This window comes from Canis lupus, chromosome 1 (genome assembly GCF_003254725.2).
Source record: "Canis lupus dingo isolate Sandy chromosome 1, ASM325472v2, whole genome shotgun sequence".
In the NCBI taxonomy this organism is placed as follows: Eukaryota; Metazoa; Chordata; class Mammalia; order Carnivora; family Canidae; genus Canis; species Canis lupus.
Genome location: NC_064243.1, coordinates 121,162,390 through 121,189,665, shown reverse-complemented (window position 1 = coordinate 121,189,665; position 27,276 = coordinate 121,162,390). Strand labels below are relative to the sequence as shown.

The 27,276-nt window shown below is 56.2% G+C and overlaps 1 protein-coding gene across 11 annotated transcripts in view; it reads left to right on the top strand.

Moving 5' to 3' along the window:
• Nucleotides 1–27,276, top strand: part of ZNF536 (zinc finger protein 536) — a 430,736-nt gene that overhangs the window by 340,591 nt on the left and 62,869 nt on the right. Inside the window, exons 5-6 of one of the 11 annotated variants that reach the window (XM_035710209.2) lie at nt 23,544–23,583; nt 24,670–24,811. The exons of 9 other annotated variants lie outside the window; for them this stretch is intronic. In XM_035710209.2, coding sequence (XP_035566102.1) covers nt 23,544–23,557 — 14 coding nt within the window. In that variant the 3' untranslated portion in view covers nt 23,558–23,583; nt 24,670–24,811. Of the gene's footprint in view, nt 1–23,543; nt 23,584–24,669; nt 24,812–27,276 lie in introns of those variants that run through there. One more of the 11 variants, XM_025425271.3, reaches the window with a different exon arrangement.

The window sequence follows — 27,276 nt, the reverse complement described above, 5'->3', positions numbered from 1 at the left end:
ATGTTGGTAATTCCTACTGTCATAAAAAAAAAAAAGCCATTTTATCTACTCAAAACTATTTGTGCAAAATGAAACAGCGTGTTCTTTCCTGTATATTTTGGTATTTCTTCTGTGGGTATATCCATATTATTATTTCAAATTTTATGGACTTGTGCATTTCTTCTCTGGTCTTTATATGCTCAGAGTTTCTCAACCTCGGCACCATTGACACCTGAGGTCAGGGAGCTCTTTGCCATTGGGCTGTCCTGGGCGTTGCTTCTGTTCACGAGGTGCCTAGCAGCTCCCCAACTATGACAACCAGAAATGTCTCTAGACATTGCCAAATGTCACCTGGGGGAACAAATCATCCCTCGTTGAGAGCCATTGAGATTGCTAGAGATTTATCTATTTCACGTTTCCCCCTCCAAAGATATATATTCGTTAGATGATTTTTTATTAGTTTCTGCTGTTACTTCAATAATTTCTTTCTGCTTTTCTCGGATATATTTGGTTCCTCTTTCTTTTCATTGTAAATTGAATGCTTGCTTTATTTATTTAAGTCCTTCCTTTCTCTCTCTTTTTTAAAATATTGTATTTATTTATTCATGAGAGACACAGAGAGAGAGGTAGAGACACAGGTAGAGGGAGAAGCAGGCTCCATGCAGGGAGCCCGATGCAGGACTTGATCCCAGGACCCTGGGGTCATGCCCTGAGCCAAAGACAGATGCTCAACCACTGAGCCACCCAGGCGTCCCTATTTAAGTCCTTTCTTATCGAATAGCCTATATTTTTAGGGTTCTGATTTTCCTATTACTATCTTTTAACCCCTTTGATACACAGTGATTTTTTTAAACCAGAGATTCCACAGTTTTCCATTTAATTTTCACTTTATCCCAAGGGATTTTCATCTTTAGAAGGTTTCCAACGTTTTATTTATTTAGATTTTGTTTTTTTTCCCCCCATTTTAGGTTTTAATATCTAGATCCACATACATACTGCTCAGAGGAATGCTCTACCCACCTCAATTTTTGGTTCTGTACCAGATTTCTTTGTGATCAACTGTGTTCCTGTTCTACAGGCATTTGACAGGGGTGAATGTTTTCTATTTTAAGATAACAGAATTTGACAGATATCTATGAGATTTACCTTATCAATTGCACTACTTTAAACTTTTCACATCCCTCCTAACTTTTATTTACTGATTCGTGATCGACTGAGCATGAGTCAAAGTTTTCTATCACTATTGTGTTTTGGTGATTTCTGCTTTTTTAAAAAGCAAAATACTTTTGGAGTGTTTCAGTTGTTGATATATATATATAATATATATATATTATATATATATATATATTTTCATCTTGTTTTTTTTGCTTTGTGAATGGTTCCAGGGCTCAATTATCCAGTCAGATCATTGTGTCTTGTTCAAAGGACCATCATGAAATGTAGAGAGGTCCTAGAGAGGTAGTTTTGCCTTAAATTTAAACCTACCTGATAAAAATGATCAAAACTTTGCTTTCTTTTATATTATGTGTTCATGTTAAGTCTTAGCCAATCACCATAATTTTAATCTCTGTGGGTCACGTTGCCTCAGGTCAGTCACGTGTACAGGGTGACATTTTGTTTTGCTTTTATCATTCAACATAAGCACTTCCTCTTTTAATAAGTGAGATTAGCCTACTTATTGATGTAAGAGTATATTTGATTCTAGGACTGTGATTTTACTTTGTTTTCCTCAGTCTTTATTTCATTTCCTATTTTGCTATATTATTTGAGCTTTCTTTATTTTGTTATGTATGTGCTTGTGTGTATTTTTCCACCAAGAGTAGGGAAAAAATGGTGTTTTAAATATTCTGGCTGTTACCCTCTATACAACTTTATGTATTTTAATAATATTCTCAGACCTTTTTGTTACTTTATTTTTGTTTTGTTTTGTTTGCGTATGTGTTTGTTTGTTTTAATATAGAATCCATAGGTGTGTTTTTTTTTTTATTCTTGAAATCTAAAATGCACCAGGGTTTCCTAAGACTCAGTGTCCTGTTTCAATCCAACGATCGCATTCCTTTATTTGAAGATAGTTTTCTTTTATTATATCTTTGATTTTTTTGTTACTCTTATAAAATATTATTTTCTTCACATACACCAGTTATACACATACTGACTTTCCTTGGCCTTGCCTCTCATTTTCTCTTTCATTAATTTTAGTTCTTGACTAGTTAAATTTATTTTGCTGGATTTTCTCAGGTGCTTCTTCCACAAGTCCTTGTTGTCAGTAGTTTCTATTCTACGGATTCTGTTTTTAATAAGATTTCTTTCTAAAATGTGGTTTTGTTTTATTTTATAATTTTACTTATTTTTTATTGTGGATAAGTGGCTTTATCTTTCCTTCCATCCCTTTCTTAGTCCTTCTCCTGTTTGGTCATCTACATGTTGATTCTTTGCATCTCTTTTTTTTTTTTTTTAATTTTTATTTATTTATGATAGTCACACAGAGAGAGAGAGAGAGGCAGAGACACAGGCAGAGGGAGAAGCAGGCTCCATGCACCGGGAGCCCGATGTGGGATTCGATCCCGGGTCTCCAGGATCGCGCCCTGGGCCAAAGGCAGGCGCCAAACCACTGCGCCACCCAGGGATCCCTGCATCTCTTTTTAATGCTCTGTTTCAAAGACCTATTTCCTTGGTTTACATGCAGACTGAGCATTATTGTATGACATGTTCGGACATGTTCGTACCCTTTCCTGCAGAAATTTCTCTCTCGCTATGTATTCTCTATACTGTTTTTTTTTTTTTATAGTTATATCTGATGCCTTTTTCCCTGATGTCAGCATCAACAAAGGCACTTGATGAAGGAAATGACCGGAGGAAATAAAATTGGGGAAACTGGGTCAGAAAGAGGCTGAGGCCTTGAATGCAGAGTAAGGGGCCTCCACTGTGTCTTGTATGGAGTCAAAGTGAGGTCTGCGTGGGGCCGTGGAGAAGTGGGAAGACTGCCAGTGCTCATGCTACCACTTCCCTCAATCCCTGGCTGCAGGTAATGCCAACCCTCTGAACTTCAGACACCACTTTTCCCCTGCCTCTTGTCTGCTCAGCATATCCTACTTAATAGGAGAGTAATCTATGTACTTGCCTCATTCCCAAATGAGATTCAGCTCGTTGGAAGCAGAGACTCTGCATATTCCATGGTATGAAGAGGAGAACCCAGGTCCCCAAAGCAGCTCAATGCATGTTCTCCCTTAGAACCAAAGTATGTGTGGCCTTGAGTCAGTGCTGTTGTCTCCCAGAGAAGGGAGAGCTCTGTGAGGGATAAAGTAGTCAGGGAAGACTTCCTGTAGGAGGGAGAGTTAGTTGGGGTCATGAAGGCAGAAGCAGCAAAGCCCACTGCTCACAAACTCAAATGCATATTCCAAGCTGCTACCTCTCCTCACACGTCCAATGTTCTTTTTTCTGCTCTATCTCCCCTCATGGTATTTTTCACTTTCTAGCATATGTGGGAATCCTTCATTTCTCCTGTCTGTGTACATTCTTCATTTCCTGCACTCCCTGAAAAGAGGCAAGCTCCATGGGGCAGACATTTTTGTTTGCCTCGCTAGCTGATGTATCACCAGCGCCGAACGCAGTGCCTGGCACACAGCAGGCTCTTGGTAAATATCTACTGATTGAATAAATGCCCAGAGATGCCAGGCAAGTGGCACGAATGAGTGATACGGGCTTGATCTTTGCATATCTGCGCATTGGGATATTCCTCACTTCCACAAAGAAGGGTTCTTTGTTGTAATTGCTTAAGCATGCTCCCTCACATCTGCCTTTTTCTAATTCTATTTTTCTTAAATATTTATTTGTTCATTATTATTTTTTTTTTTAGCAACAGTCTAGGTATACAGGAATTTTTCTTGCTTTTCTTTCTCTCCTTATTTATTTTACTGTGATAAAATGAGCCCTCCAAATGCAAGGATAAATGCTGGCTGACGCTTGGTCCCCATGATGACATACAACAGGGAGTGGCAGGGCCAGAGAGCGAGTGTGCCCTGCCTGGATGGGCAGCCTTCACTCTGCTCCTACAGTGGCACCAGAAGGGAAAGCCGGGCGGGTGTTGCCACAGCTGCCCATTTTTTAAATGAAACCAGACATCTGGATCTTTATGTGAAACTTCATTACTGCTAAACGTTGGCTCAAATATTAACCACAAAGAAAAAAAAAAACAAAACAAAAAAAACCCCACCCCAAACAAAAAGCGAGAAACCTCAACAGTACGTGGGTTAAAAACCAAAAGAAAGACACTGGGTCCTGGAAGGGTCAGTGGGGCTGCTTGGTGGTGACTCCCGTTCAGCCAGTGAAGGGAAATCTTGCAGGTGCCAGATGATCCTCTGCTTTCCCTCTGCCATCCTGGGCTCCGTGTGCACATTCCCCGCTCCGAGACTGCTTCTTCCCTCTACCCCTGTGCAGAGTCTAAATGTCACCCACACGGAGAGCTGTGGTGGCTCCTGAGCCATCGTGGTGAGCTGTCTAAAGGGGTGTCAACTCATTGGACAGGTTATAATTTCAGTCAATGTGTTCTTGTCTTATTTTAGTTCAACATCATTTCCCAGTTGCAAACCTTTTGAATGACACACGAAATGCAAAACAACATAAAAGGTCCTCCCTGAGGCAGATCTGTGTCCGTGTAGAACTTTAATTATTCTTTTTGAATCCTCATCATAATGTGCTACCCCAATTCTGGCAAAAAAAAAAAAATTCAAGTCTGATGGGAAAGATTTGTGTCACCTGTACCAGGATTTTATTTTTTTTATGATAGTCTTTATATTTTTAGAAGCACTGAACAAAAGGAAGGGCCTTTCTAATCAAGACTATTCTTTAGATACGGAGCATCAGATAATATTTGTGATAAACAGAAAATAACTGCTCCTGTCGTCTTCTGCGGTGACATTTAGAATATCACGTTTGTCTTATGAAAGTATTTTCAGTCCGGGTTTGAAGAAGAGCCTCTAACACTCTTGCTGGGGGAGGAATGGGAGGGCGAGGTCAGGAGGCTGGAGGGACCCGGAAAGCTGCGTCTTCACCCAGCGCGAGGAGGCTGGGTTTGGGTGCGTTCCCGTCTTCCAGAGGTCACCCTGGGTGCTTCGGAGGGCCCCTGGGGAGCCCGGCCTCCCGTCGCCTGAGGCTGCGGGCCGCCCTTCCTGGGAAGGAGCCTCCCGGGCCATGGGGGGCAGGGGGGCTGCGGAGCCGCTGGGCAGCAGGGGTGGGGGCCCATCCCGAGCGCCCCCCTCCACGCTCCCCAGACGCCCGGGTGAGATGAAATCGGAGCCCCGGGGAGCAACAGCCTTTGAAAGCTCTCCGGGTGGCCTCCAAGCGCCAGACCTGAAAACAGGATCTCCACAACCGCCCACCCTAATTCCTCGTGATGGCGTGACTATGGTTTTGTCTTAAGCCTGACAGCACGTCAAGTTATGACAGGCATACAGCTGGGGGGGCAGGGGCCGTGGGGGGCCCGGGGGGAGCCCCTAGGCTGGGGCTGATGGGGGCCTGGGATGGGGGTCCCTAGGCTGGGGGGCCGCTGGGGACTTGGGGTGGGGGGACCCTAGGCTGGGGCTGGTAGGAGCTTGGGGTGGGGAAATCCCTAGGTTGGGACTGATGGGGGCCCAGGATGGGGGTCCCTAGGCTGGGGGGCCTTTGGGGACTTGGGATATAGGGATCCCTAGGCTGGGCGCTGGTAGGGGCTTGGGGTGGAGAGACCCTAGGCTGGGGACCGGTGGGGACTTGGAGTGGAGGGACCTTAGGCTGGGGACTGGTGGGGTTGGGGGGGTCCCTAGGCTGGGGGCTGGTGAGGGCTCCTAGGCTGGGAGCTGGTGGAGGTGGGGGGACACCAGCTGCGGAATCTGACACCACCTGTGCCCCATGACCCCCCCTGGACCCCGGGTCAGACCGGGGGCCTCCGGGTCCCTCTTGCCTCCGGGTCCCTCTCCCTGAAGAACCAGTGTCTTAAACGGAAGCAGTTTGAACAGTGCGCAGACCGCGCGCAGGCCCCTGCCTCCCACCCGGCACGGCGAGGCTGAGGAGGCGGCGGGAGGCCTGCGGCTTCTGAGAGACCCCTGGAGGCCCGGACTAGCTCCCAGGAGCCTCCCAGCTTGAGGCTCCATTTGTCCCGCTGCCACCAGCGGGGGCGGGTGCTGGGGTGTGGGGGGGACTCCGGTGTTTCCCGCGGCTTTCAAGCGGCCCTCCGGCGAGAAGAACAGCGCCTGGTCAAGTAGTTGCAGTTGGGGGCACCTTGCTGCGTAGCAGCTGTCGGGGCAAAGCGCCCGGGTGCCCCACGGAGGGGCCCACGGTGCGGGCCAGAGCGCTGTTCAGAGGCAGCAAAGGTCCCGGAGGCACCTGCAAAGCTCAGCCTTGGCTCGGACCCCGCGGCCTCGCTGCTCGGGAGTCGTTGACCAGTCCTTGCCCGCTCGGGCGGTCTCAGGCCCGGAGGCCGATGTTCGGGGGGCGGGGTGGGGGCCCCCCGCCCGTGGCCGCGGGGTGCGGGCTGCCAGGAGATGTGCGACCTGCTGCCTGCTGCCGACGCGTAAGAGGCAGCTCCGCTTTCACACCTCTTAGGACGCTTTTTAAAAATAGTGCCTCCAGCGGGAGGCTTTTTAGGGACGCGGTGCTGTACACCTCGGTGTTTTCAGACCGCGGAGGAGGGGGGGTATACACGGTGCTCACGGCCATTGGGGCCGGGCTGTCGGGGTCACCGGGTGAGGAGGAGGCCGGGCTGTGGGGAGAGGCCTGCCCGACAGGACACCTGGGGGCTCCGCGAGGGGCCCTCCTCGCCCCTGTGTCTGTGGGGTCCCTGCCCCCCCGCAGCCTTTCAGGCTCCAAGGCAGGACATGCGGGAGCCGGTGCTTCATGGGCCCCAGACCCCCCTCCCCTGCAGGCTTCCCGCCTCGAGACGCAGCTCCATCCCTCCGTTCCCTGGGGCCAGGAGTAGTGTTGCTCTGGCCTCTCCCGTCTCCTATCCCCACCGTCCAGTCGGTGAATCTGCGCGCTCTGCCTTCGAGATCTCTCCAGAGGGAATATCCCTTCCCTTCCACCCACACCGGGGCCACGCGGGGCCGGGCCAGCATCCCGTCTTGCATGGATTGTGACCGGCCTCCGGGCTGGACTCCCCGTGTCTGCTCACCCCCAGCCCCCTGGCCACAGCGATCGTCTTCAGCTGTCACATCAGATCTCGTCACGACCGTGTTCAAACCCCCAGGGCTCCCCCCGTCTGGCCCACCACCAGGGACCTGACTCCACGTCGCGCTGCCTCACTCCCTGCACCTTGCACACTCGGCTCTGGCCACCCCGGCCCGTGGCCGTGCTCGGGCTCCTGCCCCGGGGCCTTTGTACCTGCTGCATGCCCTGCCAGATCTCACCACCCACCCGAGTCTTCACTCAGCCGTGGCCTCCCCCGAAGGCCCTCCCTGAGCATCCACGTCAGATTTGGCCCTTCCTGCTTCGCCCGCAGGCAGGGGCGGATTCCAGGGCCTGCTTTATTCCCACTGCACGTGACACACGCACCACTGTCCGTGCCCCAGCTCGAGTGCCGCTCCATGGGGGCCCAGGGGGCCGTCCGCTCTGTTTGTGCGGAGCCACAGCCCCCGGATCCGTGCCCGGCACTGGTGGGTCCTCAGGGCCTCCCGTGTGGATGAGCAGATGAAGCAGGACACGGACACGCTGCTTCACGGGCCGGGGAGGTCGAGGGGCTCATTGGAGGCCTTGGAGGGTGACAGGCCTTGAGTGCTCCCCCTCCATCCCCGCTCATAGAATAGGTCCGGGACTGGATTGGAGACGTCACAAGGCGGGGTGCTATGGGGGCCCACAGGAGGAAAGCAGTCGGGGAGGCGGGGGGGGGCGCCGCCGAGCCCGGCCTGAGGTCACGGCTCCCACTTGGGGCTCAAGCCGGTGCCCTCCTGGTCCCCACAGCTCCCCGACCGTCCGTCCGTCGGCTGCTGGAGCCCAGGGCCGGCACCAAACGGAAACGGGCACCAAAGCCTGGGATGTCCCTGTAGCTCCGGGAAGCACTCAGCACAGACAGTGGTGGCTTCCTGGGTGGTGGCGTCCCTACCATCTTGCCCTCGGTCGTATTCCTCACGTGGGGATCCTATCGACTATCGATGGCCACCTCCCGGGGAGAAACAAGCCAAAAAAAAAAAAAAAAAAGCCCAGTATCTGTTGCAGGACGCGTCATTTACTCCAGACATTCGATGTTAGCGATGTCTGTTGAGTGTTCGTACGGAGGAAGCAGAGAATTAAGGGTTTGCTAAGCTGCGGAGCTCAGCGCAGCCCAGCCATCTGGGCCCGTCCTCCGAGTGCCGGGAAAGCAGCCAGGCCCAGGAGCCCAGGGTGAGGGCTCTCAGAAAGGGGCCAGAACTCAGGTTGGGCCCAAGGTGAGCACAGGTGACTGGGCACAGGTGACTCCGCCTATCACGTGATAAGGGATAGTCGCGGCCCGCAGAGTGTGACCCTTCGTCTGACCTGGCCCCACGGCCGTGGGGAGTCATTAGTCAGTTGACTGATGGAGGCATAAGAAGCACTTGATGTAAAAAAAAAAAAAACCAAAAAAACAAAAACCAAGTTTGGATTTCCCAGGTGATAACACCTGTCCAGACCGGGTCTAGGAGAAGATCCAGTCCACGCGCACCGGCCCCGTCATGGGTCACAGCCAGGAGGAACGATCGTCGATACCATCAACAATCAGACGGCGATGAGGGACAGTATTATTATGTCACTGTTATTCCGTGCTCATTATTTTATTAACGTCGTACCTCTTACTACCGTGCACATTAGAAGCGAGCATTTGTGACATATGCCGTCTTCGGGCCGGAAGTGGCGCGAGATGTTTGCTCCTATTTGAAGCACGTCCATCCTCACGACCAACGGGCCAGACTGGCTTTAGGAGGCCCAGCGTCGGGATCCTTGGGAGGCGCAGCGGTTTAGCGCCGCCTTCGGCCCAGGGCGTGACCCCGGGGTCCTGGGATCGAGTCCCGCCTTGGGCTCCCTGCATGGAGCCTGCGTCTCCCTCTGCCTGGGTCTCTGCTTCTCTCTCTCTCTCTCATGAATAAATACAATCTTTAAAAATTAATAATAATAAAAAAAAGAAGCCCCAGCGTCAGGCCAGACGGCGGAGAGGTGGGGGGAGCAGATTGCAAATCGCCCTCCCTCGACTGTGTAGATGCTTCTAGATAGAAACACGCTCTGGAGCTGACGTGTCCTCGCACGCTGGTTGTTTCTGGGCCTTGCGTCCGGGCGACAGTCGGTGTGTGGGCGAGCGACACGGGCCCTCCGGGACCGGGGTGCGGGGGCGGCGAGGGCCTCGACAGGCGGGGCCGAGAAAGGTCTCCTGACCTATTCAACACCGCGTCTTAGGACATTCTCGGTGTCTTTTTTTTTTTTTTTTTCCCCTTCGAAAAATGGCAGCTGTGCTAGGGGATTGAAAAAGATAGAAGGGGCTAAAATATTTTTAAATGATTTTTTCCGCATATAGGCAAGAGGTTATATCGCAAGTTCAATGCTAATTACAGTTATTTACCAAGGAAAAAAAAAATCGATGTGAAAGGGAAGGAAATTTGGTTCCAAAAAAAAAAAAAAAAGACGCTTGTTTCTGCTGCCCGGTCGGGTCGGTCCCCGCGAGGGGAGCCAGGCGGGAGCTGTCGCTGGCTGGTGCGCGAGGGGCTCTAAATAACTCACAGGTGTCACACGCACAAAAGAATTATGCCCGTCTGACCTATGAGGGCATAAATCCCGCGTCCCCGCTTGTGGCCAAGAGATGTGTCTTTAAGTGTCACAAAAATTCAGCATTTTTTTCCCTCCTAATTATCTTCTGTATTTTCGTCAGATTTATTAAAATAAGATTTTCTGGGGGGGGGCAGTTATTTTTTTTTTCTTTTCACTACTAGAATGTGCTCTTTAGTATCATTTTACATAATTTAATACAATTTGTTCCATCCATTGATTTTCATGGGGATACAAGCTGTTCGTTTGTGAGAAAGCTGGCATAGGCCTGAGCGTTGGCAAGGAGGCCCGTCGAGGGGCAGGTCCCGACGCCCAAGTTCTGCGGGGGCTTCGGCCGTTTTGCAGCGGGGGCTGCTGCGTGCCGGCCTCGGAGCCGGGTGCCCACCCTGCGGGGACGCGGGGGGCCCAGCGCCGGCCACCCCGGGGCTTGGGGGGCTCCGTGGGCGTCCTGCGTGGCTGGGGGGGGCTTCCCGGATGTGCAGGCTGACGAGAAACACAGGTGTTTCTTAATTACTGGTGCAGAAGGGGAGGGAGGCCGGGGAGGGAGGGATGGGGCCCCCGCGCCGGAGGCGACAGCCCGGCCAGCGCCACCCTCCCGCCGCCCACCTGCCAGCTCTGCCCCGGCCCATGAGCCCCCACCCCTGTGCGCCTTCTGTGGTTAAATGGGGCGCCCCGATGTTTAGGGCGGCCGTCAGGCTCCAGGAATGTGGGGTGAGACGCTGGTGCCGGTGGGTCCGAGTCTCTTTGGTCCCAAAGTCGCGGAGGCTCGGCTCGGGCTTTGGTGTTGGTGGGGTGGGGCTCCCCTGGGAGCCCACCAGGCCCCCTCCTGGGGACCCTCCAGCGTCCAGCTCCCCGCAGGTGGCAGAGGGACGCGTGCACGAAGGCTCGAGGCTGGAAGAGGAGGGAGCTGGGTCCCAGCCTTGCCTCCGCGGGGCTGTGTGACCTGGGACAGTTGCTCCACCTCCCATCTCCCCTTAAATGATGATGATGGCAACGATGTCTGTAAGGGGTAGCGGGTGACAGCAGCGCTCCAGGCTCTCAGCTTCCCTAAGGGTCCGAGCTGTCAGGACCCGGCTTGCTTCTCTTGCTTCCCGGGCCCGCCGTCCCTGGGGCCTCCTCGCGTGTCCCCCATGCTGCCCCCTCGGCTCCATGCATTCCCCGGATCGCCGGCACCTGCACCCGGGGATGGGGACAATGGGGGCCGCACCGTTGCCCACGCAGGACGCGCTCGCCACGCACCCACAGCACGCCCACACCTGTGGCTGGTGGTTACCCTGGGCCCCCTGCCGCGGCCGAGTGGGGGGCGAGACCCGGCACAGGGCGGGCTCCGGGGAAGTGTGGGCGCTTCCGCCGAGTGCTTGCTCAGAGCCCAGCCGTGGGATGGGGGTCGCCTCCCGGAGCCTCACGACAGTCCTGCGACGTGGGCGCCCTCGTTTCTTCCGTTTGATGGATAAAGGACTGACGCTCAGAGAGGTTAAGTGACTTGCTCAAAGTCGCAGAGCAGACGAGGGAAGAGCGTGGCATGTGCCAGCCAGTGCGAGGGGCTCCGTGGGCCGCCCCCAGCTCCCATCGTGGGCTCTGGCCCTTCTCCCCGCGTGAACCAGCCACAGGTTTTTCTCCGCCCTCCCGCTCTCCCGTGCAGTCATCAAGCAGAGCTCTGACCCCACGCTCGCTCAACCCACAGCCCTGGGCCGAGCAGGGGAAGGCCAAGGCCAAGGGCCGAGAGGGGCCCTCCTGCACGGGAGGCCCGGGCCGAGGGGTGAGTCCGGCTGGTCCTAACTGTGAGAGGTACAGACACGGGAAGCGCTGGGGCGGGTGGGGGGGTCACGTGTGTTCCCAGTTCACCTGTCCAGGCGAGAGAGTGGGAGGCTCCGTGGGCCTGGGAGCACCTGCGGTGGCCGCCACCAAGCTGGGCTGGGCTGGGCAGCTGGGAGGGGGTGACCCAGGGCCCGGCTCAGGCTTTGAGCGGATCCTGCAGACCTACTGGTGCCCGGCGCTGGGCTGGGTGGGGGGCCTGCTCTTGGGGAGCTCCCACTCGGACGCGGGGCGGGGGGTGGACCGTGAGCCTGGAAGCAAGGGAGATGGCTTCAGGTGGCCGGGCGTCAGGGAGGAGACAAAGGAATAGGGTCAGCGGACGTCTTAGCTGATCATCCACTTATCACCACACGACGTTTATCGGGCACCTTGTGTGTCTCGGGCACGTCCCAGAGGGGGGTACACGGGGAAATCAAACGGCCCAGACACCCCGTATTCTCAGCGAGGCATCCTGCTTGCACGTGTGTGTGTACCTGTGTGTGCACAGCTCTGTCCTGGCGCCAAGAACGTGGGTTCCCTGGAAGAGAAAGGAGACCCGGGGCAGGAGCAAGAGTGGGGCTTTCGCCCCGGCCTCCAGACCCCGCCCGCAGCTTCTGCTAAGAGGAGGCCTTGAAGGCTCCTCTGTCCTCCAGAAAGCAGGCGGCGGCACAGGCCTCTTCCCGCTCCTACCTCCGAGGGCGCCTAAGTCTTTGTGGGCGGCGGCCACGCGACCGAGGTGAGCAGAAGCGCCCGTCCCCGGGGCCTGGGCTTCGGCTGGCCGAGGCCCCGCAGGGAGGCTCCTCTCTGTGGCCCACCCAGCCACCTGCTGAAAAATTAATTTGCAAATGAGTCACATTTACGGAGACCTCCCGGATGGCAGAGCAGGGGCGGCCGGGCCCGCTCCGGAGGACCATCCGGAGAAGAGAGTCTCAGGGCTTCCGCGGACAAAAGGCCGCGCTGCTGGCCCAGCCTCCCGGCTCGGCCGAGCTCCTCCCGCGAGGTGTGAGGCGCGGGGGTGGCCATCCGGAAGCCAAGCCTGCGAGCGGAGCTCCTGTCTCCAGCCCTGCAAGAGCTTCTGGAGCAGGGGCTGAGCCGGGCAGCCGGGCACTCCCGGCCGGCTCTCTGGATTGGTTCTCCTGGAGCCCCTCGGAAGCAACCAGGAGCTGCCTCTCCCCTCCCTGGCCATCTGCTTGAAGCATCTGGTGATCAGGTGCGAGCCCCACACCGGAGCATTCAAGCTGAAATGTGCAGTCACCTTGCCGCCCGCGCTGGCTTTTGTTACGCCGCCAGGCTGCCCTTCTTTGTGTTGGGGAGAAGGGTTTGGGGATGGGAACCCGACTGCCAGCACCGGGACTTTGCGGCGGCCACGCTGAGCTCCTGCAGCCGGCGGCTGGCCGGGCCCCAGCCCCGGCTCTCCCCGCCCACCGGGGGCCGTGGACGCGGCTCCCGTGAAAGGCGTGAAAGGGGGGGGGCTCCCGGGAGGGGAGAGGAGCGAAGTCCGCTCTTTGATGTTCTCCTGGCCCAGCTGGGCATGGCAGGTCGCCCTGCTCGGACCCCGCCCTGCAGGAGAAAGCTCCTCAGTCTTCTCCATGCCCTCTGTGGGTCGCAAGGCAAGCCTGGGGCACTCCCAAAGCCACTGCCGCCCTTGAGGGGTGACCCCGTGGGGCCGCCCGCCCCGGAGGGACCACGCGGAGAAGACCACCTGCTCCGAGGTCTCTTCCGCCCCCGGTGCCCACCCGACTGCCTTGAGGGCCACGTGGGTGTCCGTGATGCTGCAGACATGGCCCAGGCCAGGCCTGAGCTCCCCCGGCACAGCCCTCACGGGGCAGCGGGGGGCAGTTCTCCCCGAGGGAGGCCGCGTGTCCTCTCCTGAGCCCTCGGGACTCAGCTGATCACTGGACACGCGTTGCAAGCCGATGGGTCTCGTAAAACACGGTTCCCAGTGATACCTCCTGAACAAGTGGAGGGCCTGGCCCGGGGCTGGCGGGGCGGGTGGGGGGTGCTGGGACCCGTGGGCGCTGCATGCACAGGCTCCTCCTCTGGAGGGAATCCAGGGCAAGAGGTTTTGGAAGACCTGGCTGAAAAGGGAATGGGGGCTCTGCTCTGTTTGAAACTACTCAACTATGAGTCATCGTTAATTGGAAAGCGTCTTCTCCTTTATCTGTTTTTAACCATTCGGTGTGATCGCGACGACCACAGCGATGTCCTAATAGGTACCGGGCTGCATCATCTGTTCCTCTTTCTCGATTTAGCCACGGGCGAGGGGTCTCCAGTCCTTCCTGTTAGCTTGGCCAGCGCTCACGTGACAGTCCCTCCGGGTTGCTGCAGCCACTGCCTGCTGGGGTCAGCATCCCCACGGACTCAGCCATTGGCCTCAGTGCCCAGGTGTTTTCCTGGGGTGATGGGGAGGGCCGGGCGCAGGGGCGCGGGGAGCGGGGTGCAGCCGGGGCCTGAAGGGGGCCACGGGCCCGACCAGAGCCCCATCAGGTCACAGCGCGGTGACTGCCTGTCAGGGGGCCCGGGACGCCCCCGCCTGCTGCACCCCTGCCAACGCCCCCTTTCCCTTCCAGACACGTCCCGCTCAAGGGGCTCGAAGGGAAAAGCGATCGAGCTCAACGTTGAGTCTCTGGGAGGCTTTAAAAGTCCCGTGATTAAGCCGCCGCCGCCGTGGCGGGAAAATGGGAGAAAATCTTGAATCCCAGATACGGGCAGTGGGAGCTGAGCTTGTTCAAAGGCGCAGAAGAAGAAGCCGGTATGAGGTTCAGACGTAATCTGGCTTTTAAATGTTTCCATATGATCGCTTCGGCACGTCAATAGGAGATTTGAAACGCACCCCGAGGATCGTTGATTATAAAGATGTGGTCTTTCCCTCCCCTCCAGCCGGCACAGGCCTGTAACACGTGTGCTGGATCCCCATGAAGCACCGCAGGCCCACGCGTGTGCTCCTGCCCCCTTGAGCCCCCTGAACCCCTGACCCCTGAACCCCCCTGAGCCCCCTGAACCTCTGACCCTTGAGACCCCCTGAGACCCCCTGAGACCCTCTGAGACCCCCTGAGCCCCCTGAACCCCTGCCCCTGAACCCCCGAACCTCCTGAGAACCCCTGAGTCCTCTGAACCTCTGCCCTCTGAGCCTCCTGAGACTCCCTGAACCCTCTTAGACTCCCTGAACCCCTACCCCTCAAGCCCCCTGAACCCCCCTGAGAACCCCGAAGTCCCCTGAGCCCCCAAGACCCCTGAACCCCCTAAACTCCCCTTAGACTCCCTGAACCCCTACCCCCTAATCCCCCTGAGCCCCCTGAACCCCCTTAGACTCCCTGAACCCCTACCCGCTAATCCCCCTGAGCCCCCTGAACCCCTCTTAGACTCCCTGAACCCCTACCCGCTAATCCCCCTGAGCCCCCTGAACCCCCTTAGACTCCCTGAACCCCTACCCGCTAATCCCCCTGAGCCCCCTGAACCCCCTTAGACTCCCTGAATCCCTATCCTCTAATCCCCCTGAGCCCCCTGAACCCCCTTAGACTCCCTGAACCCCTACCCGCTAATCCCCCTGAGCCCCCTGAACCCCCTTAGACTCCCTGAACCCCTACCCCCTAATCCCCCTGAGCCCCCTGAACCCCCTTAGACTCCCTGAACCCCTACCCCCTAATCCCCCTGAGCCCCCTGAACCCCCTTAGACTCCCTAAACCCCTACCCTCTAATCCCCCTGAGCCCCCTGAACCCCCTTAGACTCCCTGAACCCCTACCCGCTAATCCCCCTGAGCCCCCTGAACCCCTCTTAGACTCCCTGAACCCCTACCCGCTAATCCCCCTGAGCCCCCTGAACCCCCTTAGACTCCCTGAACCCCTACTCCCTAATCCCCCTGAGCCCCCTGAACCCCCTTAGACTCCCTGAATCCCTATCCTCTAATCCCCCTGAGCCCCCTGAACCCCCTTAGACTCCCTGAACCCCTGCCCGCTAATCCCCCTGAGCCCCCTGAACCCCCTTAGACTCCCTGAACCCCTACCCCCTAATCCCCCTGAGCCCCCTGAACCCCCTTAGACTCCCTGAACCCCTACCCCCTAATCCCCCTGAGCCCCCTGAACCCCCTTAGACTCCCTAAACCCCTATCCTCTAATCCCCCTGAGCCCCCTGAACCCCCTTAGACTCCCTGAACCTCTACCCCATAATCCCCCTGATCCCCTGAACCCCCCTAAGACCCCTGAACACCCACTGAGCCCCCTGAACACCCCTGCCCCCGACGCGGACGCCCTTCCCAGAATCGGGGGCTGCGGAGCTGGAGGCGCCGCCATCCCTGTGCTCGCCTGGCAGTCCGTCCCTCCTGGCATTAGAGTCCCAAATGTCTTCCTCCCCCACGTCTTGGTGGAGCATAAAGATGAGGTCCCACTGGCGTAAGGCACGGTGCTGGCTTCCTCTGACGGTTGTGCCGTACGTTAGCAGGATACGTTTGACAGTAATTTAATTTTCATTGACAAACGCTGTCATAATATTGAGAAGAAAGTGATATATTGTATCAACAGTAGTGGTCGACGCTCAGCCAGTCATATGGACTGGGCGAGCACCATATGCTTCTACCAAACTTGCCTTGGAAAGCTCTGGCTAAGAGCTTGACAAGCTTAAGATACCAGTCGGGGGAACGATCACCCTTGAGAGGCTCTCGCCGTGTTTCCAGATCCCTCGTTTCCTGGAGGGGAGGAGGGGCCGTGTCCTGGGCCGCGGCTCGGGGTCAGGGGCGGGCTGGGGTCGCCGCATCCCCGCTCGCCCCCCAGCCCGTCGGGTCGGGGCACCCCGAAGGCTCCCCTGCAGCCTCGCATCCCCCGCTGCCAGGCGGCCTAATCGGGAGCCCCGAGCTGCTGAAACACCATCGGTTTCCTGCTGCTTCGTGTTGCGTCCGCGGGTCCCTCCACCGAATACCAGTGGGCGCCGTGTCCGCATGGGCGAAGGAGGCCAGGACCCCGGTCCGGCCTGGGTCATGGACTCCAACAATCCAAGCACGAAGGGGCCGGGGTTTGGGTCTTGGGAGCACGGCTCGTGACCTCTGGGTCCCTTCGGGGCCGCTCGGGAACGCGAGGAGACCGCGTGTGGGCGTCGGGTGTCCCTGGCCGCGTGTGCTGCGACAGGAACCGAAAGTGCGACCGAGTCGGTCTTCACTTGCTCCGCTGGCCGAGCCCCGGGCTTATTTGTATTTTACTTTGGTGACGGTTTGTGGAGAAAAAGCGACCGGTTGAGCAGAGTCGCGGTCTGGGAGAGACGAACGCTGTGTGCGTGTGCACGCGTGTGTGTGTGCGTGTGCACGCGCCTCCAGGGACACCCCGTCCCCGTGTACGTTCGGCTGGTGTCCTTGTCCGCTTTGCCAAACACGCGGGGACCTTCCACTCTGAAGGATTCCCGTCCCAAGCGAGGCTAAGTAAAGAAGCAGGCATATGGCGCGTCCTGGAGACGGCTCAGCGCTGGCACAGCCCGCGGCCGCCAGAACAGGTATCTGGACGAGACGACGGTCCCATCCTGCTCCTTTGGAGCTGACCGTTTATTTGGATTTTGTTGTTGCTGTTGTTGCTTTGTGTTTATTGTCATCCTGACAAAGGGAGGGGGGAGCGCGGCTTGCAGTGCTGGGCACCGGTACAGCTCCTGCCCGAGACGCCCCCCTGCCGGAGCCGAGGCCTCCTCCCCGCCCGCGTCCCTCGCCACCCCCCACCCCACGGCTGCATTCTCAGCTCCCTGGGGCGCACGGAGAGCCCACGGGGCTCAGGGGGGTGCTCATGCACACAGGCCCCCGATGGCGGCCAGCGCTCCCGGGGGTGGCCCGGGGTGTCCTTGGTCTCCAAAGAGCGCGTTGACTTGAAAAAGCCGGGCAGATTGGAGGAGCAGCTGCCCTCCTTGCGGATGGCATCCGTTGGTGGCTGTGCAAAGAGGAGCTCCGGACTGCCTCCCATTACCATTTCATTACGCGACAGCAGATCCATCCCCGGATCCATACGCTGCCTCTTGGATGGGGTTTCCAGACACAGCAGGGCGCGCGGAGAGAGCGTCCCTCCTCTCCCGCCTGCTGGAAACCCAGCTCCCTGCCATGTGGCGCTCTCCGGGCCGGGGGCTTGGGGCTCGCTCGAGGCCGCCCAGACCATGGGTGCGGCCCCCCGGTGGGGCCTGTGGCTGTGGCACCTTCCACAAGGGTCTCCTGGGACACGGTATGGAGGAAGAGCCCAGCTGAAAGGTGATTTGCACCCGGGTACGTCGGGCCTCCAGGGGCGTCGTGCCCAGTGCGGTCACCCACCTCAAGATGGTGCCAGCCATTAAAAAACATAGAGTGGTGACCGTCTAATAAGGGTCGGCCCTTCTTATCTTGGCCTGGCCCCCGGCACTGTAGTGATGGAGGGAACGAGGCGATGGGGGTCACAGACGGAGGGGGCGCGGAGAGTGGTGGCCCCGTGTGCTGCGCCCACGAGGGGGGCCTCCTCGCCCCCGGTGGACGTGGAGCCCGGGCGGAGGGCTGGCTCCCTTCTCGCCGGGCCTCCGCGTCCTCACGGGTAGAAGAATATGAGGGTTGGGATGCGCCGCTTGTGGAAGGCTCACGGCTGACCACGTTGTCCCAACAAAGGGTCCTCGCTCTCGACCACCTAAGAGACCGTTTTCCTTGTCGTCTCTGGTCTCTTCAGTATTGGGAGAGACAATCCAACAGGTTGGAGGCACAGAACATTCTCCTCCGACACGCCCACGGGAGACGAGGCCTAGAGGTCAGGGCCGGCCACGTGGCCACGGTGGGTGCTCCTGCCCGCGCGCGGCGCTCTCTGGGGTCCTCTGCAGGCCCCGCTGGATCCTCGTGGCTCCGGGCCCCAGGGTTTCTGGAGTGTTCCTTGGTTGGGCCGCACGGCGTTCCAGAGTAGACGTGGGGCTCCTCCCGTGGAGTAGCGTCTTCCCACAGGGGTCCCTGGGGCAGTGGTCTGGCGCGGGGGCTCCCCTCCACAGAGACCTACATCTGAACACTTTGCGCTGGTTCCCCAAATCCCCAGAAGTGGAGGATCCCCCCACACGGCCCCCCCACCGCCCTGCAGCCCACGGCCTCGGCCTCGTCCTTGCCGAGTCCTGCAACGGCCTCGAGCCCCGTGTACGCCGAGGGACGGGGGTGGCCTGACTCTCGCTGGGGTTGAAGTAGAGCAAAGCCACCCCGTGGCCGGTGGTCACCGCAGACCCCAGCTCCGTCCGCAGGCGCCGGTGCCGCATAAGGCAGCCCCCGCTGTAGCACCCAGGCGTGTTTGCCAGCCGGGCACGGCCCCGGGGGAGGCAGCGGCCACCCGCTCTGCGCCGTGGGAGCCCTTTGGAGCTTTCACCTCAACAGCAACAGAAGCCCCTACTCTAAGGTCCTGCCGCGCTCGGTTATCGAGAAGCTCTTCCCTGAATCCAAACCCAAAACCCTTCGTTTTCTAGAACCCCGGTCTCTTTTCTCTTTGCGGGTCCTCGGGGAGAGCGGGGCGTCTTCGTTTTCACCCCCCTGGCGCGTAGAGTTGGTCAAACGCGTTGCCTCTCACGCCGCTGTTGGAGGAAGGCTGTGTCTGCCTTTGCGGTGGGGGTTAAAAATTAAAAAAAAAAAATCGACGTATTTCCAATGGTTTTGTGCAAGGCCAGTTGTCCTGTGGACAGAGCTGGCCTCTGCGCTCCGCCTTTTGCTCTTCTGCGGGATGTTTAGGACATCAGAGCGCAACATAAACATCCGGGTGGCTTCCCCGTGGACCACCCAGGAGCGGCCCACGCAGGCCCCAGAGGCTCTTCCCTGAACGTGCAGACAACCGTGGCCGGCTGCAGGGCTCTCACGTCCACCCAGCTCCGCATCTCCGGGGGACGCCCGTGTCAGGCTGGATGGCAGGCCAGGAGCCCCAGTGCCTGGACCCTGCCCCAGACCCTGCTCCGTTGTAGGGCGCCTCCTCCTGCGCCTGTCCTGGCGACCTCGGGGGACGGCAACATGCGACACTCCTGGGCTCCGACCCCCTCAGAGGCAGATCCCGGGGGCTCCCGATGGAGCTGGAAGCGAGCTGTGCACTGGACCAGCATGAGTGCAGAATTTGTGTGTCTTTAGGTCCAGAGCAGGGCACGCCGAGGTCCTAACAAACCCCTTCTTCAGAGGTGTCGACCCGCCCTAGTCTTAAATTTCAGATGTATTTTTATTTTAAAGATTTTATGTATTTATTCATGAGAGACAGAGAGAGGCAGAGACACAGGCAGAGGGAGAAGCAGGCTCCGTACGGGGAGCCCGACGCGGGACTCGATCCCGGGACCCCGGGGTCACGCCCTGGGCCAAAGGCAGACGCTCAACCACTGAGCCCCCAGGAGCCCCTGGTGAATGAATCTGAACAACACGTTTCATTCAACAGCAGATGCCCCAAAATATCATCATTTGATCACATAACTGATGCAAAAATCATTAAGATCTTTGGGTGCTCACTCTTGGAGGTGCAGCGACCGTGTGACACGCACGCACGGCGCATCTCCGTCTGGACGTCACATACCGGGCGCTCGGCAGGCACCTGCAGCCAGTGGCACCCTGGCGGGCAGCCCAGCCCTACGTGACCCTGCACCCCCCCACCCCGCTCCCCGCCCGGGAGCACTTGCTTTGTTTCCAGCAGCCCACGGGGCTCGGGGCACATGTCACCTTCGGCCGCTCAGAATTGCGCGGGGTTCAAGGGTGGGTTTGTTTTCTGTTGTTTCTTACTCCTAAGTGTGTCCCTGCAGGGGTCAAACCTGAGACGAAAGTCTGGGCCATTGACCAGGGACCTTGCCCCTCGCCCTAGCAGCTTCTAATTCTGGTCCCCCGGGCGCCTCGGCCTCCGGAAAGCTCCGGCGCCCCCGCTGCCGCTCGTGAGGTCCAGGCTGCCTCAGTGGGACTAGGGATGCCCCAACCAGGCCCCGCTCGTCGGGATCCCGTCGGCTTACAGCCGTGGCCCTCGATCCTGGCCTCTTTGACAACACTCTTGTACCTTAAAATAACTTACACACACACACACCCCAGCACTATTCTCTGTCGCTGTTTTTCTGCTTGTTCTCCATGGGATGCGGGATCCGATTGACCCTTTTTTGCCACAACCAGACGTGGAAGTAAAATGACATCTTCTTCATTAACTGAAACCAGACTGGCTCCCCCCCCCCCACCGTTTGGCAATCAGTCTTAATAGAAGACTTATTCCTTTTCCCCAGATTCAGCACGCTCGCCCGAATCCCTGGGGGCGTAGCTTATCTTCCCAGTTCTAAGGATTGGCAAATTGAGGCACAATGAGTTTATGCCCAGTAAGACGGGGATCCCAACCCCAGGCTGTCATCGGTCTCTGCCCCAGGGCTTCCCAGCTGCATAGCAGGGAGGCTGTTGGCCCAGGGGCTCCTGAGACCCCTCTCGGGGAAGCGCTTGTGACCCCGCGCAGGCCCGGGGGGCACGGAGAGCGGAGGCTAGCAGGGGGGCTCACTTCTTCTCCGGCACCTGCTGAGCCCGTGCCAGGCCCCAGGGCGGTGGCCGGATGGGGTCGCTGGCGGTGAGGACACTCGTGTCCCTGTGCATGTCGGGTGCCAGGACCCTCCGAGGGTTAGAGAAGCCACGTGTGGGAACCTTACAGCCCCGTAGGGCCTGACGCCTCCCCCGCGTGTGCAGGACCCGAACGAGCTCCGCCCTGGCGTCCGGGCAGGGACGTCTGAGGCCCTTAGAACACTGAGGGCGTAAGATATTTAAATAAAGAACATTATGGTCTGAGTGAGCTGAAATCTTTGACACTGATAGAAATTTTGCTTCTTAATGATAAATATCAAAGTGAATGGAAGCTTGCTTCTAATTCGCTGCCTTGAACCCCATATGTTTTCCTTTTTTAAGAAAAGCAATCACCTTGCATTTTCTTAAGGTCAAAGCAGCTTTTGCTTCTTTTTTTTTTTTCCCCGATTATCAAAAAATAGGAAAAAAAAAAAAAACCCTCCAGCCGTTTCTCACTCTGTGAAGACTGCCACCGTTTGGATTTATTTCCTTTCAGGTTTCTTCTGTGTCTTTTACCTAATTGTAACCCCACTGCACACGTGATCTTGCGTGTACTGTATACGTAACCTGCAAATTTTCTCATATTATTAAAACTCTTTGCATGTACAAATTTGTGGCTCTAATAAAATATCCTATTTGGGATTTTTAAATTTTTTCTCCAGTCATTGAATATTTAGGCTGTTTCCAATTTTTTTTTTTTTTTATTACGAATACAAAGTGGGAAATGTCTCTGAATCTGGCGGTGGCACCTTCCGTTCCCAGATGTCCCTCTATGTTATAGGATTTCTCCGGGGCGGGTCACCTGAGATGGAATGACTGCATGGAATAACGGGATGTTTACAGACTCCTTGAGTTAATATGAAGCCTTGGATTTCCTCCTCGGCCGGGTAGTCACTTCCCACCAAATATCAAACACACTGCAAGACCGCCGTTGGGTGGCTTCTCTGGGTTGAGACCCAACACCTGCCCGAAGGCGGCCAGCCCCCAGAGAACTAAACCAAAGGAAGGCCAGTGTGATGGGAGTGATGATACCCTTGCAGGAAAGCCTTGGAGAAAAAAGGAAAATAAAGTTCCTTTATTATCCTGGCAATGGCCAGTATGGATGGGGCCGTCGCTGGTAGGGTGTGTGTGTTGCATTTTGGGGACTGGATCCTATTTTAGATGCACCGAGAGCTGACTCCTGTTTTAGACTGACTCACCTAAGGAACCCCGTGGTGACTCTATAAATCAGAAAGTTCGTTTGCAATGCAAATCGTCCTTTCCTAAGTAATCTCCAGCTCCCTAATTTTACAAATTGTATATTGTACTTTTTCTAAAAAAAAAAAAAAAAAAAAAAAAAATTTGCGTGTAGGTGTCTGCAGAGCACACTTTGGAGGACGCTGGGGGTCTGTTTCAGCCATGGGGCTTGCGGGTCTTGGTAGGGAGAATGTTCTGCTGTTGGGTGCTCCCCGCGGGGTGACGGCTGCGTCCCAGGGATGGGATCACTGCCAGGACCCAGGCACTGAGAAGCGAAGGGCCCGCAGGCTTCAGGGGAGCCCGGCAGGTGTCAGGTGGTTAGACGGTAAAAGGTCAGGGAGAGAGGGGAGAGCTGGGGTCACCCTGAGTGAGGCGAAGTTCCCGAAAGAAACCTTGATTTTCGTGCAGTGCCTGCGGGGGCTTCTCCAGCTTAGGCATCAGTAGAATACACGAAGAAACGGGAAAATTGGGGCTGCAGTGGGCTCATATTGGGTTTGAGGAGATGCTGCAAAAGGTTGTGTCTCCGGGCCAGGCGATCGGAGGCAAATGCCTTCTTTGAGTCCCTCCGTGGGGGACGGAGCGTCAGGAACCTGGGTCTCCGTGCCAGGGCTCCGAGGGAAAGGGGCAGGTGCAGGGCCCCCAGCCCCGACCCCAAGGCCCACGACCCGGAGCGTGATGTACAACAGCCTCCACGCTGGCGTTTTCTCTCACCCCCCTCCTGTCCCCACCAAGAAGCCGACGAACCCACCTTAGGAACCCGACACAGCGTGGAAGTCACATCTTAAATCCCGACCACGTTTGAACTATTTATAACGACTGACTTCATTTCACCAATAAAACCGGCTTTGCATAAAATAATAAAATATTTGCTAATGGGCAGCCTGCTGATTGCCCCAGTTCTTAGCCTGTGGCGGGGGGCCTTTGGTGGGGGGGGGGGCTTCTTCTGAGGCCGCCGAGGTCGTGAGTCTAACCTTTGAACTGAGGCTGTGTCCTCCCGCCAGCCTCGGATGCCGAGAAGTGCTAACGGGGCACGGCACTTGGCAAGTCACTGTAATTGCCCCAAACTCCAGTCTTAACTGGAGGTGGAAACGCCCGCAGGACCCAAACTCGACTTTGGGGAGATTTGGAGGGAGTCTCGTGAGCCACGTCCCCGCGGCGGCTTGTTGAAAACTCCCACGTGGACCAGTAATTAGTTAACAATCAAGGTGTCCTAAACTTTTATACCATTTATGCAGTGTTTAATTTACATTGATTTCTTCGTTTTACATGTAGTAATTAATTTTGTCTCGCTGACAGATGATTCCCAATGACTGATTTCCAGAGACGTTCCTGACAGGTACCTTTTAACCCTTTGTCCTCCTTCCAAACCACGTTCTATTCTCCTCGGGGCTTCTATGGGGGGCGATTCGGGATTTCTCGGGGTGGGGGGCAAGCTGTGTGGAAGGGGAGGTGGGAGGCCCGTCTTTTCTTAGATCGCTGACCGATTTGGATTGTCTCTGGGCTGGATGGTGGGGTTGGGAAGGGCTCCAGGGTCGTCCGGTTAACCCTTCGCTCACGGTGAGGGTCGGGCCCTGCAGACGCCGGCTTCGTCTGTGCTTGACTAGACTCCAGGGCGTAAGAAGCATTTTCTTGCTTTGAAGGACAAAGCAGAAATCCCCAAATATGCTTTGCATGAAAAACTGGGAGGAAAACAAAGAATGGACCCAATGTGAAGGCAAATAGGTGGTTTTTTCTTTCTTTCTTTCTTTCTTTCTTTCTTTCTTTCTTTCTTTCTTTCTTTCTTTCTTTCTCTTTCTTTCTTTCTTTCTTTTTTGTCTATTACTTGCACTTTTCCTTAAAACACACAAGCGTTATGAAAGTCATCATATGGTTGCAAAAACAAGAGCATAAAAAAAAAAAAACAAGAGCGTAAAATACCTTAGAATCGCAGGTATTGGGGCACCTGGGTGACCCAGCGGTTTAGCGCCTGCCTTCAGCCCAGGGCGTGACCCCTGGGTCCCGGGATCGAGTCCCACATCGGGTTCCCTGCATGGAGCCTGCTTCTCCCTCTGCCTGTGTCTCTGCCTCTCTCTCTTTCTCTCTCTCTGTCTCTCTGCGTCTCTCATGAATAAATAAAATATTAAAAAAAAAAAAGATTCACTCATGGATACTGAGTGAATCCTGTTATTTTAATCTGATCCGGACAAGAAGTGTTTGTCCAAGTCCGTCGTCTCTGGGACGTGTAGGAGGAGGACCTCTGAGGCCCAAGCAGGGCAGGTTGCATTCTGCTATCTTCCTTCCAAGGAATGCTTTCTGTCTGTCACTCTCAGTTTGCAGCTCCTGAGTATTCGTTTGCAACTACTGGAGTTAAGACCCGGGCACCTCCAGGGGGAAAGTCATAAAGATGGAGAGAGATGTAGTAACGGATATTTCTTTATCGAAGCTCGTCTCGAGGGAATGCTGTGCCCCTCTGCACCGCAGGAGCCGACCACTGGGGCGATGTTTCTGTTGCCATTAACGAGGAGGGCCTGCATCCTGTATTGTGCGACCTTCCACCCTAAATGACCTCCTAGATGTGGACACCACCACGTCACACTTCCCCATTAAGAAATGATGAAAAAAAGTAAATGAGGCGCAAAGTTTTCTACTACTCCCGTGTCTGTAGGCCCCTCGTCTCCATGCGCTCGTGCAACTTCGTAAATGGAGAGGCGATGGGAGCGCCGTTCCCCAGGGGTCGCGTCCCCTCGGACGGCGGAGACCTTCCCGTCAACACGCCCACTCCCGGCCGGTGCTCTGACCCGCGGCCTCAAGATCGAGGAAGTGGGGATCCCTGGGTGGCTCAGCGGTTTAGCGCCTGCCTTTGGTCCAGGGCGCGATCTTGGAGTCCCGGGATCAAATCCCACGTTGGGCTTCCAGCATGGAGCCTGCTTTTCCCTCCTCCTATGTCTCTGCCTCTCTCTCTCTCTCTCTCTCTGTGTCTATCATGAACTTAAAAAAAGAAAAAATTAAATAAAAAAAAAAAAAAGATCGAGAATGCACATGCGTGGCAAAGGCCGGGATGACATTTTTGGAGAGCGCCCCATGCCTCGTCCCAGCCTGGCTGTTCCCAGGGGTCAGTGTCGGATCCAGGCCCTGAGGGCAGCCAGTTGCCCTCGTCCACAGGTGCCTGCCGTGGTGTCCGAGGCCCGGTCCCTGAGGGTGAGCGTCGGTCCCGTGCGGGATCCCTGCCACTCCCGCCCCACAGAGTCCCGCACCCCTCGCTAGCACTTGGAAACGGTATTGGGGTCTGGCTGGGCTCGGCGTCACAAAGGTCTTCCTGTGTCCCGCGGCTTCTCTGCCCCTCGGCCTCCCCTTTCATTCCCGTGGCCTCTGCTATTACTGTCACGTGCCCCCGGGGGCCCCCGATTTCGCCCCCCAATAGTTCCCTGTGGAAGAGAGTGCGCCCTTCCCTTTGCATCCGTGACTTTCCTCTACCCGCGGGGCCGTGCGGGGATAGGGCATGAGCACGCTCGTGTCTGGGCGTGTGGGCGGGTGGGCCTACGGGCCTGCAAGTGTGCGCGTGGGGGTGCGCGGCACAGGCGTGTGCGGCTCCGCAAGGCACCGTGTCGGGCAGTGTTGCGAAGTCACGGTGCCTGCGAGGCTGGGACCGTCCCCGTAGTGGGTGCTGCTCCTACACTCCCTGGATCACGGAGCCTTGGCTCCTCGATGCCCGTGCGCTCCATCGTTATTTGTGTTCATTATTCATACGGCAATTAGCGGCTATGCCCCCTTGTTGGTCACAAACAGCCTCATTGTATATTGGGAACAGTCATGTATTCATCAAATTTCAACAAATCCTTCCCAAAGCTATTGTCCTTGTGGCATTAACTGGCACCTGCCCTCCAATATCACACCTGCAGGAGGAATTCATCACGTTCGGGCACATTTCCTAAGCAAGGCTACTGATGCGCTATGTTTAAAAAATTAATTAAAAAAAAAATTTCAGATCTCGGGAAATTCCAGCACTCACTTTCCTCCCTTTATCCTAATCTCTTCATGGTAATGCTCACAAGTACCCTCGGTCCAGACAATTCTTCATTCATCCTCCACCCCCACCACGCTCAGACCCAAACTCCCCACCGCTGGAGATTAGCCTTTTGTGAGGCAGTGCATCAAAAGCTTTCTTAAAGTCCCAGTAAATTATACCCCTGGTTTCCCTCTTCAATTCCTTTTTGTTACTTTTTTCAAAATATTCTATTAGTTTTGTTACGTATGATCTCCCTTTTGTGAATCCATGCTGAATATCTTTAATTAAATCATAACTTTCCCTATTTTGTCCCTGATTAGTGTTTCCAATATCTTCCCCACTGCTCTAGTCAACCTTACTGGTGTTTAATTTCCTCGATCTCCCTCGGAGTCGTTATTAAATATAGGTGTTGCGTAAGGGCTCTCGTCCACTGGTGCTTCTCCCGTTTCCCAGGGTATTTTTAAGAGGTATTTGCTAACCGTTCCCCTGTTTCCTCGCCTCCTCTCGCACAAATCCTAAGATGGTTCCCATCTGGTCCCAGAGTTATCCGTCCTCAGACTCTCTAATTCCTTTCTCACCTGTTCTGCTATGACGCTGATTTCCTTCGGAAATACTTTCCCCTCCTCGGGAAATGCTCATCTGCGGCTGGCATCTGCTCTCGCCTTCCCTTTATGGACAAGAAGGCAAAGATCTATTTTCCATTTTCCTTAAGCAGTCGTCACCCCTTGTTCCAAGAGATGGTGCTCCGTGCCCGCGTAGAGTCTCGGGAAAGGCGCTGCAGACTCCGTTTCAGCACCACGTCGCCGGGCCCCCGAGCCTCCAGACTCAGGACTGGGCATCTCCTCTCCCGAGGGCTGACGGCATCACTGCCTTTGACTTTGGGGCAGGGAGCACCGACCCCTGGGTAGTTAAACTGCTTTCCATGCCCTCAGCCCTTCTAGGGGAAGCGTGTGGTCCCGGGGCCCCCCCCGACGACCGGTGCAAGGCGAACCTGGCAAGAGGAACCTGGCTCCCCAAGGGGCCCCCCGACGACTGGTGCAAGGT